Source organism: Strix uralensis, chromosome 4 (assembly GCF_047716275.1).
Source record: "Strix uralensis isolate ZFMK-TIS-50842 chromosome 4, bStrUra1, whole genome shotgun sequence".
NCBI classification, from domain to species: Eukaryota; Metazoa; Chordata; class Aves; order Strigiformes; family Strigidae; genus Strix; species Strix uralensis.
The window spans coordinates 47,696,485-47,710,446 of NC_133975.1; the positions used below are offsets into that span (position 1 = coordinate 47,696,485).

General features: G+C 39.7%; 1 protein-coding gene across 3 annotated transcripts in view; it reads right to left on the reverse strand.

Moving 5' to 3' along the window:
• Window positions 1-2,082: 2,082 nt before the first annotated feature.
• Window positions 2,083-13,962, reverse strand: part of GLRB (glycine receptor beta) — a 53,247-nt gene continuing 41,367 nt past the window's right edge. For all 3 annotated transcript variants that reach the window (XM_074866607.1, XM_074866608.1, XM_074866606.1), the window contains one exon: window positions 2,083-5,043. In XM_074866607.1, the coding sequence (XP_074722708.1) occupies window positions 4,747-5,043 (297 nt within the window). In that variant the 3' untranslated portion in view covers window positions 2,083-4,746. The remainder of the gene's footprint in view (window positions 5,044-13,962) is intronic.

Here is a 13,962-nt window from a genome sequence, read left to right on the forward strand (position 1 = left end):
TTTTTCTTTTAAATGTACGCTGATACTGTTACCACTGATGGAATGAGGACAGGTACTGGGAGGTAGATGGGTGGGTGACATTCCACAGTAAGTCAAAATGCAAGGGAGTGCTGCAGGGAGCCCAGATCGTTTGTGACTGATTTGATACAATGGTATAGACAAAACCACAACAATGAGAATTTTATGTCTTTAAAACTGTATTTTGTTTTCTGTATATTCCATTTTTATTTAAGTGTACAGCTTCATATGAAAAGAACTAGTTTCTGTATCTTTCTGGCACCACAGATGATCTTAAATTTCCTTTTTTTTAAATAATTCTTTATATTTATATAAAAAGAGGGGGACTGTTATATTATTACTACACAGAGCAATTAAATTGTTAGACATAATTAAAATAAACTGTAGACACGAACAAAACTATTATTCAATCTATCTGAATTTCTTTGTCTTTCCACATTATCTTCTCTAATCCCAGAATTAGTATACCAAAGCATCAAGTAACAGTGTCCTATCATTCCCTTGTCTGCTACACACTGCATTTGTACTCATTTCAGCACTAAGTTATCTCTATAGCCTGAAAAACCACATGACATTGCATATATCCAGGTTGCATTCCCTTGGAAATAAATAATTTATTGTTACCTGTTCTATAAATATCCTCAGTCATTCAATAACCATAATGTAAGCTGCTTTAATTGAAGAAGAGACCAATGGTCTCAACTGCATTATAATGTCTCTTAATAGATTACCTTAACAGCTATGACAGCCTGCTTAAGTAAGTTATTGTCTCTCTTCAGAATGAAATATTTTCAAATAAAGATTACTTGTAAGTGCATTTCCTTCAAAATGATTATACAGCCAGATCAATCTCTGTGGTCATGTTCATTGAAACTACCCCAAAAGGCAGTGTTACTACTTTCTCTTTAATGGTTAATAGGGCACTGAAGATGCTCTCCCTTTACCCACACATTTCCTGTTACCAAGTCCAAATTAATTTGAAGACTTTGAAGAATGAAACCTGCTTGGCAATGTTTCCAAGTGGTCAATCTTCTGTATACTGCACTTACTGAAATAAACTCCTTTCCTCACTCAAAAGACAGACTGCTCATATACACCATCTCAGCTAGAATTAATGTGAGACTCAAAAAAAAGAGAAGGTGCCAAAACCTACTACAGAGCTGCTCCTAAAACTGGGTGTCAAACATGAGTCGAACCAGCACAAGAAAGCAAGGTGTGCATTACTCCATTTCACACATCCTAACAGGGAATTAATGCACAGCAACTGATACACTTTTCAAGTCACATCCTTACTTATTGTATAGCTTAAATTTGTGGATGCAGTTAAGTTAATTAATTTATCTCCAGGGAAATTCCTGATGCAGTGTTTGAATGTGTTCTAAAATCCTGAAATAGAAAGATATCTACAGGGCCATAACACTATGAAAGAAAGGAATGAACTGTTTGGATACTACTCCTCAATGCTTAAAAGCCAAGAAAATACAGAGGTTTATATTAAGGGTAGAACAAAAATTTGTAACTCTACCAGTAAACAGGAGAACTTAAAGTAAATGTCAGCTGAAACACAGATGGTCTCTCCCACAGAAACAGATTTCGTGGTCATGGCATTTGTTCAGACATCATGATCAGTTAATTTAGTTACTAATGTGTACTTCATGAGCCTCACCTTTGCTACTATCTGAATGTCTTAATTTCTACAATTTTAAATTTTTACTGCATGACAAGATTCTATAGCTGTCCATTGATTTTATGTCCATTAATTTTTAATTTATTAATATTTTTTAATTTCATATTATCACTATCAAGAAACATCCTATACTGCCTATACAGTTTTATATTTGCACCTCATTCTGGAAATCAGTCAACAGGCAGAATTTTACAACTAGAGGGTGCTGGAGGACCATAATGTGATATGGTATGCAAAACTCTCGATGACCTTTAGTGGAAAGAAGAAAAATAAGATAAATCAATTATTACTGCTCAGTAGGACAAGTTAATATATTCCAAGGTAATACAAATATTGCAATATTATCTAGTGTAAGTAAAAAGAAAATTAATACTTAATAGATGATACTGGTTTATTTTAAATTTTTTTTTTTCAAATTTGCTATTAAAGTTTGCTTCTGTCCTTAGTTTTTGTGCTGTAATGAACAAAAAGCCTTTATCTTAACAGTACACATTCCTTTTGCTTCCTTTTGTGTGAGTTGGAAGCAATTACAGTGTATTATTGATTAAATGTTTTATGATAAAACACAAAAGCTGTCAAGTAAGCAGGAAAGCAAGAAGGAACAAAGATTAATTTAACAATAAAATCTATAATTGAGATTATACAGATAGAATGTGGACATTAATTACAGATAAATCATTTAATAAGAGTTCTAACAAGAAAATTGTCTTCCAAAATTCATATAATTTCCAACACAGGGTAATTATTTTCTTGCCTTCCAGTACTGTAAGAAAAAATACAAGTATGAGAATAAATAACATCTGTGTAGCACTCTGATTGTACATATAAAAATTACCCCTCCTTTCCTTCCTCTCTTTGACTTATTGCTTCTTAGGGCCTCTGACAATTCTGCAAATACCTTCAACAGACAGAAATATTGAAACTTTGAACTAGACCTTAAAGATATGATTTCCCTCTGCCCCCAGTTCAACATGGCTCAGTAACATCTGGGAATTCCCTTCCATTTCCTCAGATCAGAAAGAAATCCAAAGGACAAACTGTGGCCACCTGGTAAGGTGGCTCCCTGAAATCTCCACGAGAAAGTGGGCAGGAAGCTGGTGGAAAGTGTGTGACCATATTCTAAAGAGCAGATCTCTTCAACCCAAACATGAATCATTGCAATCAGGCTGTTGGTCACAAAGTGGCAATGGTTAAAAGACACTGGGCATGTGCAGATCCACCAGATGCCCAGTGAAGCCAGTGTGGCATGATTCAACCATTTTATATTCCCACTTTTGACCTTCTGGTTGTGCAGGCTTGCCACATGTGGACAACATTCATGTGGTGGGCAATACTCAAGTGATCCAACAGTTCTCTTGTGGCGTCACTGTCTCAACACATCCTGGATGAGCTAGAAATGTAGCACAAGTTGGACTGTGTCTGCTTCCATGCTATGGAAGGTTTCACATGTTTAATTCAGTTCCTTCCTAGCCTGTGAGGAGCGAATAATCTGTATTTCCTTTTATGAATTGCCAAGTTAGTGAGAACTGTCTTATTTTCATATTTTAACTAACTGTGGTGCCCCAGCTTTACAAGCAGAGACAGGTTTCTCTATGGCATGCTCTTAAGGGCTGAAACCCAGTGCTTACATGTTTCCAGGGAACACATGCTACTCGGACACCTATATACCAGCAGCTTTCTTTCAGCTGTGTTCACCCCATGACTTGCCCTTAAAAAGGGATGTACCCTGGCACCCACAGGAGACCGCAGGTCCTGCCCTACGCACCCCAACAAGATCATGTTTAGGTAGTCTCCATGTCACAGGGTTTCCTCTAGAAAATGGAGAGCAGTCTCCTATCAGAACTGTTTCTCACATAGGACCTTATTCTCCAAAAAGCTGCAGCCAAATCAATGAGTTGGTGAGGGCAGCCATTAATTAACACAGAGGCATGAAGCTCATGATATATTTAAGAGTCTCAGCCTCTTAGACCTTTGGACACGTCTTCACTTCTACTGGTGGCTAGGTGTTAGTTTTGGTCATCTGTGCTACAACAGGCAAACAAAAAAAAGTATAACGTGGTAAAAATGGGATTTCATCTTGATAACAACTGATTTTTTTTAAACTGAAAGCTTTCAAGGGGACAAACAAAAGAAATCGAGTAAGATGCATCCGATGCAACAACAACAAAATTGTGACTGCAGGCTGGCCAGACAGTACAGAAGATGAGTCAGAGGAGAGAGAATGTAAAAAAGTATAACATAACCTGATACTGAACTGCATCTTGTGATGTTTCTCCAAACCTCCTGATACATTTAGTCTAGAAAGTGGCCTGTTTGTTTTTGACATATTGTATCTAGTTTGTGCCTAAGGAAACAACAATCAAAATTTGGCCCAATGTTTTATTGTCAGCATATTCTCACACTTCAGTGTGCCTGCTTGATGGATACAATTGTTGCACTTTTTTCTAAATGAGGTGATTTTACAAAATTGGTAATTCTCTGATCTTTATTTTTCCACATAGACAAGATCAGCTTATTCAATGCTGCCTTCACTAACAAAGTCTAAATAATATGAATTACATCTTAGCTTTTTCTTCAACAGTGCCTTCTAAAATTACACAAGAATGGTGTTTTTTTTTTTTATTCCTCTGGAAGTCAGCAGAAAAGCTGTTAAATACTACATATACTAGAATACTGATTTTAATAATACTCAACGTGCACATCAGTTTCATCGTCAGAAACACTTTAAATCTCTGTATGTTACTAATAACTGAAGAGCGTTATTCAGCTTTATAATGTAGTATGCATTGTCCTTCATATATATTCCTAAAGCAGGATGTATGCTGTACATTTATATACAACGTTGGTCAGAGCACAGACATTGCAGTGTCATGCGTTCATTCAGATTTCAGATGCCATATGTTCAGTACAATCACGTGGCATCGAAATGCAACATATTGCTTTGCAAATGCAAATAATTTCACACAGTGGCCTTCATGACTGGGAAGGGGCAATGAAATGGGATATATTTTATACATATGAAAAAATAAATAAAATATTTATCATAAATATATGGACCAGTATATGACATTGAAGAACAAGAAGCAAAAAGGGAACAGTGCTCTTGCATAAAGATCGATTCTCTTTGCTGCTGATGGAATGACAGGCTTGGGAGGAGGAGGCTTCTTGTTGTTCTTGGCTTGAGATTTCCCGAGCCCATTGTTGACTTCAATGGGCTTCCCATAACAGTCATAATTCGATAATTCAAAATCCCTTGGCAAGCTTCCAACAATGCTGAAATCATTGGATCTCAGATCAGATTTCGAAGTGCAAACTTTTTTGCATCTGGTCTCACCAACCTATGAAATAAAGAGTGAGGGGAATCATGATCTACTCGCCATATTTCATTAACAAACTTAATGCAGCTGCTAGAGAACACCGCAAACAAACATATAGGAAATTACTTGTTGATAAGCATACATTACATCAGCGTAATTTGCTGAATGGTTCCATTACAAAGTACTTAAGGATGATCAGTCAATCATATAAACTAATCCAAACATTCATAATTGTGTAATTTTTCATGCACAAGATGCCTCATGCTGTGCAACGTGCTATAGTTAGACTCCTTCATTTTAAGATAGAAGGGGGGAGAATATTTCTATAGAGAGTATTTTTGGAAATCGGTTCTGTGCTGATGAACTGCAGGACAGATACTATTCAATACTTATATTTTTCTGAGGCCTGGAAGCTATAGTCAGAATTAACCCTAAAATTCACTGTTTGATGCAACAATTAAAGTCTATCCTGGTTCTACGTAGTAGCCAGATCAAGATCTTATAATCTCATCCTCTGGTGACCACCTTTCATGGTGAGAATGCACCTTCTTTGTACCTGCATTCCTTGGTGTCTCTCTAAAGATAGGTAACAAAGATGCAACACCGTTCTCAGCACTTCCCATCTGTGCACTAGAGAACTGTGTAACTGGGAAATCTAAATCCAGCAGCTGAATACCTGTCATTCCTACAGCTCCATCAGTGCTCCTGGGGATCAAGTACTACTGTGCTATGGGGTAACCCCAGGTGAATCACTCTCTTTTACGGACCAGAAAATCATACTAGCACAGACAATGAACATTTAAAAGAAAAAATTATTTGGTGCTCTTCAAAACTGAAGTGTTTTGGGGAAAAATCCAACCAACCAACCAACCAACCAACCAATCAGGTTCCTATATTCCCTTCCTTGGATTTTATAAAGTTTATATTTTGGGTACAACAAATCTCTAGGAGGACCACCCCCACACTGTTCAGGGAGCTTGAAGGGATTTGGAGACTACTTGGAAGACACTGTGTTTTATGACTTGGGTAAATCTCTCCCAAAGTTTCATTTCAATTGGACTATACAGTAAAGCAGAAAAAAAAAAGAAAAAAAAAAGGAAGAAGAAAAAAGAATACAGATTATGAAACCTAACTGAATTATTAATAATGCCATTTTTTCACATACAGAACCTGAGTGTTAGTTGGAAAAAATGCTGGTTCACAAATCAGGTTATACACATGGGCAACTGACATTAACATAAGTTTCACTAGGGCTTCCTGGAGCCACTGATCCATTAAAACTTGGTTCTTCCAAAAGCTGCCTGTCCCTCCTTCTCAGTAGCCTATCTCTCCTCCTTTACCCTTAGTTCGCTCCACCTTTGGTTTTCTGCAGTCTTAGGGTGATAGTTCAGGATATTTGTATTATCACATTTTGTAACTAAAATAATGATAGTGAAATACAGTACCAGACTTATGGATGAATGAAAAATATTCTGGAGAATATTGCTAGGTTCTCTATGAAAACTGACAAGGTATCCTGGATGAAAAGAACTGAGACAGTCAGGAAGTGACCTAAACTTCGATAGGGACTTTTCCTCCCATTATTGACAACGTTGATTCTGACGCAAGGTGGAAGAGAAGCACGGCACTATTCCCTCAGCGAGGAGTGGATATACCTCCTCAGATTTGCCAGACTTACTTTTCTCAGGAAAACAGTAAATTTTGAAATCAATGCACTAAAACTGAGGTGCAGGTTACACAACAAAATCAAGATTACAGGTTATAAAAAGCAAAAAACAAGATAGGTGTTCCATGATGGTAAGGCAAAACTATATATACAAATTTCCTGCAACTGTTTCCCAGTCATCAAAGAGCTGACAGCTTGGGACAGTGTTCAATATTGGAGTAGCAGGGGCAAACTGTCTAGTAAGGTGGTGACTGAGACATATATGAACACAGTTATGTGACCTTGGCTGGCATGGGGGCTGTCTGTCAGTGATCCAAGAGGTTTCTTTCAATCAGATCATACCCAGCAATATGGGTAATAAAGATATAAAGCAGACCCTTGTGCAATGAAAGGGTAACTTGCAGGACTGGGGTGCATGTCAACTGAAGAGTCACAGGAATATGACATTTTTTCCATGGTCGAAACTAGGAAGATTTAGTAAGGCCATTATGAGAAATAGAATCATGTATGAAATTATAAGCCTCCTTTTGGACTTGCAAACTCATAGTCCATTCCTCATACCACCAGCAATATACTGTAAAACTCAGTGTCACTAATTGTAGCCTAAGTCCTCTCATTTACAATACAGAATATTTCTGTTCCAACTGCAGTATCTAGAGAGTGCTCCCCTAAAGGCCGCAAGAAGTCGGTTTTCCTTCACTCGCAGGACAGAGAACTGAGGGAATGGCTTCTAGGTCACCTCTGCCTTGTAAGCAGAAGACTGTTTGCAGCATGTTCACACAGAGCTCTGCTTAGCTTAGTGTCAGCTGGAGTACTGATTTATCAGGGTGACACATTCCTTGTAAGAACAACCTGGCCCAATTTTTTCTTTAATAAATATATGTTACTTTTAAAAATAATTTCTTTCATTTCCCTGGGTTTACAAATCCAACGTGCTTCTATTTTCTATGTTCAATTGCTGTCTAGACATATTTTTAAATTTCTTCTCATATCAACTCCCTAATATTTCTGTTGTTTTAATCTAAATTCACTTCAGTTGACCTACAGCTTTCCTTAAACAAAATGAGATATTAAAAGTAGTTTATCTGCTTTTTATTCATCCTGTCTTGGTTTGCACTAGAAGCATAACAATATTCCTGACACTTACCAAAGGCTACAGGAACCATTTCTGTGGAAAATGATACCACAGGACTTGAGTTTAGAGTACTACACTGAAGACTTGTAAAGAAAGTAAAACATTGTTAAAAGTTACATCCTTTTGACTTTGTCCTGACACAGAACTTGGTCCTGGAAAATATTTGATATCACTTGTCTTATCCTGCCCCAGCATCATGACCCGTGGGCCAGACCTAGACCGCAGGATGTTTCCACTAGACCTATGGCTTTTCCCCTGCAGGGTATGGGGAGCAGCTGTTTGGGAAGGGAAGGCTGCTGGAATAGTGCAGGGCCTCCCCTCACTCCCGATGGAACCAGACAGCTGCTTCTCATCCACATCATGGAGGTTGGGGGGCTGAGGAGGGCACAGGAAGGCAACATGGCTCTCGGGGCTTGGCCCAAAACACAGACCTAGCTTCTGTTTCTCCCAAGACTGGGCCACCTTGTCTAGGTTTGGTATGTTGGAGAGGACACCTGCCTTTTGATGAACAGCTCAGAAAAAACTAAAAATGACTCCTAGAAGCCAGAAGGCCCCTTGCAATGATCCTTTCTCACCTTTTACAAAATTCAGGCTGACCGATGCTCACTGCCAAACTCAGCACTTGCTGCTGCCACTGCTCCAGAGCTGCCACACACGTGCCACTGCAGCAGGGCCATACCCTGCTCAGAAAGCCTTTGCCTGCAGACTTAGGGGAATAATGTGGTAAGAAAATGGGGAAAGAGAAGAAAGAAGAAGTGCTGCCTGTGCGTGCAGACTGGCAGGGAGGGGGAACTAACTTCCCGTCGCTGCCTCTGCTGCTTCTGGTGCTTCTCATCACTCTCCACATCTACTGCACAAACTAGTTACACTAGATTCTCCTTTAAAAACATCCAGGATGGAGAACTTTTTCCATGACCTTGTTCCCCACAAACGTATGTACCTTATTTCTAACCTGCATTTACTTGGCTTCAATTTTCCAGTCACAAGGCATGACTATAGTTAGTCTGATTAACTGCTGGTACTTACAGATGGTAACAAATCTAACCTTGATTTTGCATAATTCAAATGATGTAACCAGGCTGACACATGAAGCCAAGTCAAATGTTCTTAAAAATTTCTTCCCTCCACATCATTACCCCGTCAACCTAATTGATAATCTTTTAAAAAATTATATTCCGTTTGATTAAATCAATAAACACACAGATCAGCTTTAATTTCACTGACCCATTTAAATTTATTAGCTAACATGGGGCTGAATTATGAATAATACTAATGATAATTATTACTTATGAATAATAATTATTAGTCAGACCCCTGTTAGCTATGCAATATTTTCCACTGATTGATGTCAGGCTTATAATCATTCATCTTATGCCACTTAGCCTTTAAAAGTACTGGCACAAAGTTAGCTTCTTGCTGTCTTTTGGAACGCTATCAGTTTTAAAGAATTTATTTAAAAAATCAACATTAATGTTCCACAGCACTCATGGACCAGCTCTTTAAAAAGTCCTAGATGCAACTGAAGCTGAAATCTCAACTGTAAAATGTCTAACTTTAATAGCTACTGTTTAACATCCTCATTAACTACTGTCAATGAAAGCTAGTTCACCATCTGATGGAATATATCTGGCTTTTCCCCAAACACAGACCAGAATATTTGTTGAACACTTTTGCCTCTTCTGCTAATTCTTGATACTTACAGCACCTCTATCTAGTATTGCACCAATACTCTTGTTATTGGTTTTTGTATTCATAGAATCACAGAATCATCAAGGTTGGAAAAGACCTTGAAGATCATCTAGTCCAACCATCAACCTAACACTGACAGTTCCCAACTACACCATATCCCTCAGCGCTGTGTCAACCTGACTCTAAAACAACTCCAGGGATGGGGAATTCCACCATTGCCCTGGGCAGCCCATTCCAACGCCTAACAACCCATTCTGTAAAGAAATGCTTCTTAATATCCAGTCTAAACCTTCCCTGGCGCAACTTGAGGCCATTCCCTCTTGTCCTGTCACTTATTACTTGGTTAAAGAGACTCATCCCCAGTTCTCTGCAACCTCCTTTCAGGGAGTTGTAGAGGACGATGAGGTCTCCCCTCAGCCTCCTCTTCTCCAGACTAAACAACCCCAGTTCCCTCAGCCGCTCCTCGTACGACATGTGCTCCAGACCTTTCACCAGCTTTGTTGTCCTTCTCGGGACATACTCGAGTAATTCAATGTCCTTTTTGTAGTGAGGGGCCCAAAACTGAACACAGCAATTGAGGTGCGGCCTCACCAGTGCCGAGTACAGGGGTAAGATCACTTCCCTGTCCCTGCTGGCCACGCTATTTCTGATACAAGCCAGGATGCCATTGGCCTTCTTGGCCACCTGGGCACACTGCTGGCTCATGTTCAGCCAGCTGTCAGTCAACACCCCCACGTCCCTCTCTGACTGGCAGCTCTCCAGCCACTCCTCCCCAAGCCTGTAGCGCTGCTGGGGGTTGTTGTGGCCCAAGTGCAGCACCCGGCATTTGGCCTTATTGAAACTCATACAGTTGGCCTTAGCCCATCGCTCCAGCCTGTCCAGATCTCTCTGCAGAGCCTCCCTACCCTCGAGCAGATCAACACTCCCACCCAACTTGGTGTCATCTGCAAACTTACTGAGGGTGCACTCGATCCCCTCGTCTAGATCATCAATAAAGATGTTAAACAGGAGTGGCCCCAAAACCGAGCCCTGGGGGACACCACTCGTGACTGGCCGCCAACTGGATTTAACTCTGTTCACCACAACTCTTTGGGACCGGCCATCCAGACAGTTTTTTACCCAGCAAAGCGTGTGCCCATCCAAGCCACAAGCAGCCAGTTTCACCAAGAGAATGCTGTGGGAAACGGTGTCAAAGCCCTTACGAAAGTCAAGGTAGACAACATCCACAGCCTTTCCCTCATCCAATAAGCAGGTCGCCCTGTCATAGAAGGAGATCAGGTTTGTCAAGCAGGGCCTGCCTTTCATAAATCCATGCTGACTGGGCCTGATCATCTGGTATTCCACACGTGTTGTATGATGGTACTCAGAATGAGCTGCTCCATCTGCTTCCCGGGTACCAAAGTCAAGCTGACAGGCCTGTAATTTCTTCCTATACATGCAAAGTAACCTCTTATTGCCCTCAGTTATGCTAACCATATATCCCTTTTTTTACCTACACCTATTACCTACACCTATTTTCTAGATTTCAATGTATATTAATTGCTATCAACTTTTCCATTTGTCAGTGAGAAGAAAAGAGAAATGCTTGAAGCTGAGTTAGTTTTCAGTCTTTGTGGAGTTTGTTTTCAATTGTGCTGTTTGTTGGGATTTGTTAAATTAGTATAGCTTCCCTTCTGGTCTGTTGCTGCTTTGAACATTGTTAGATAGCTCACCAGCACCATTCATACTTTTTTGTTTAAACTCTTCCACTCAGATGAGAAAAAATAGTTTTCAAATTTGTGAATCTTATCCTTTCACAGCACCAAAAATACCAGGACTTGACCAAATCTGTTTTGTGCAAATAGAATAAAGATCCTTTTCAACTGACTGTTCATCCTGTGATCAAGTCCTCTTTATCCACCAGGATGAAGTGTAATATAAAATGCCATCATTTTGGATTCAAGAATTTTTGAGAGCAGAAGTGCATTGTCTGTAATTTCTAGCAAAGCTTCAAACGTGCTATAGCACTGGCAGCCTCTCAAGCTCAGCATGTGTCCCTCAGACTGAAATGCCTCCCTACTATAATGCAGCATTCTCTGCCCTACACAGCATGTCTTCTCTGCCATAAAATCATCTCTTCTGTTGCACCCAACCTCTTTTTGGCATGCAGGTCTGTCACTAGTGCTGCCAGTTGTGTAAGAGTCTTCCACACAAGATGAAGGAGGAGTCTTAAAACAAACTCTGTCATTAATCTTTCTTGCACTTGTTTTGTGCTATTCTCTTGCTCTTGCCATAATGATAGACATAGATCATCAATAAAGTAATGATTGTTTAGCATTAGTGTGTATTCAGACTGAGTATATTTTCTGGTACAGCTCAGCAGGAATTTGCTATCACATTCCAAATATTCCTTGTAAAGTACAGCACAAAAAATATTTACACATAAAATATCACAGAATCACAGCATAGCTGAGGTTGGCGGGGACCTCTGGAGATCATCTAGTCCAACCCCCTGCTCAAAGCAGATTGCTCGGGGCCTTTTTACAGTCATGTTCTGAATTATCTCCAAGGACGGATATGGGAGTCACTAGAGCAGAAAGTACCTACTCTGTACCTGAAATGCTGTCATGAGCTATTAAAATAGACTGCAGACTGTGGTTTTGTTTACAAGATAAAATGTAAACTGGGTTTCTGGTGGTTCTACAAGAAAAATCTGAGTTTGGAGTGTCACTCGAGGGGAAAAGACAACATGGGAAGATCAGGTCACCACAGGTCACACCACCAGTGGTCAGGTATATTATAAAATAGTAGAGATGGACATAAGCCATATCAGGTTTCAGAGCCTAGATGTGACTCTGACAAGATAAGGCAAGAAACAGCACTACTTCTTCTAAAAAATAACTGGGTTTAGAGCTATTACCACCACTTGCATAGCATTATTCATCATCCGCCAGAGCCATTCTTTTAGCAAATGTTCTCTCCAGTCATGAGCACATTATCTGTGGGGGACAGCTTCTATAAATGGGCTTGATGAAAATCTGACTTTTCAAATTGAGGGGTGTTGTTATAGCTAACAGTGCAATCTCTCCCTGTAATCATGCCACCAGTGAAAGCAAAAAGAAACTGATTCATCTTCAAAACATTTCCCTTTTTACTTGCTTTTCTCACTGTATGATGCTGCATTGCTAGGAAACACATGCAAACTCCTACTTGAGGATTCCCAATAAAAAGCCAGTGCCAGCAGTTACCACCAGGTTGCATAATTTTCTCCTCCACTTAGAACAGCATCTACTTGCAGCCGCTATGAGCTAAGGAAGCCAAACTGTACTTTTTCATGGCTTCTTGCCTGTAAATGCATAGCCATTGCCACACCTAGAAAAACACATCAGAAGTGCTTATGTTGAATTTTCTCTTATTTTTTTTACAGATTCAGGGTGATTCTGCCAGATGGACCACTTGGCTTTAATCAGACAGTCGTATCGATAAACTTCTGGGCTTAAAATGGCACTGACATTTCAAGGGTTTTTGTTGGAGGAGGAATGAGTCATAAAGCATGGACTTGAGGGTTTGGCATATGCTGGCAACATACAGCTTTTACATCAGCCAGTACCCAGGATTCAGTGGAGAGGAGAAGTAGCTATGCATCCATGGAAGTCTTTCTCCACCTTTGGGTGACTGGCAAATTCTGAGCATTGTTTTCATCCTGCCATCTTCACTGTCACTGTTGGTGACTATCAGTCATGATCACTGACACAGTGCCAAAAGTGCTTTCTGCTGAAAACTTCCAGGCGGGCCCTTACAGGTTCTGTTACAGGGGATCTCTTTTCCTCACCTTCTATTATGAATGGCATCAAGCTTTTAATGTTTAGGATATACTGAAAAGTTTATCCCTTTATCCAATTTACTGTCATAAAAAAAGGAACAATAGCTGCTTGTATTTTTAAGTATAATCACATGTTTTTATTATGGTTTGTTTCTTACTAATATCAAACATGCCAAGTCTCCAGACCAGACGCCCTTTTTATCATTCACAAATGGAGCAAGCACATGAAACTAAGTTGTTCCATGAGGGCTGGAAGCATGGATGCCTGACAACTCCACTTGCTTCCCTGCACTTCTCCTGATCCTTCCCATGCCTGGGACTTTCCCAACCCAGCAACACCCCTGTACCTTTCATACCGGCCCCTTCCTCAAACCTCCTGCAGAGACATCACTACTGCAACACTGCATGGATGCAAGAGGCAGCAAGAGTGCAACTTGCTGTTCAGGGAACACTAGCAAAAACTGTCCTGGCATCAGGATTGAGAGCATTTTAAAGTGAAATAAAGTAATTTCTCTTTTAAAACTTGATTCCCCTCTAATAATTTACAGATATGTATCAGCACCATTCAGTTAATGTCTCATAATAAATGCTTCATTTAGTCTGGAGAAACACTTATAAATGCAATTATTCATGTTCTCTTGTTTTTCA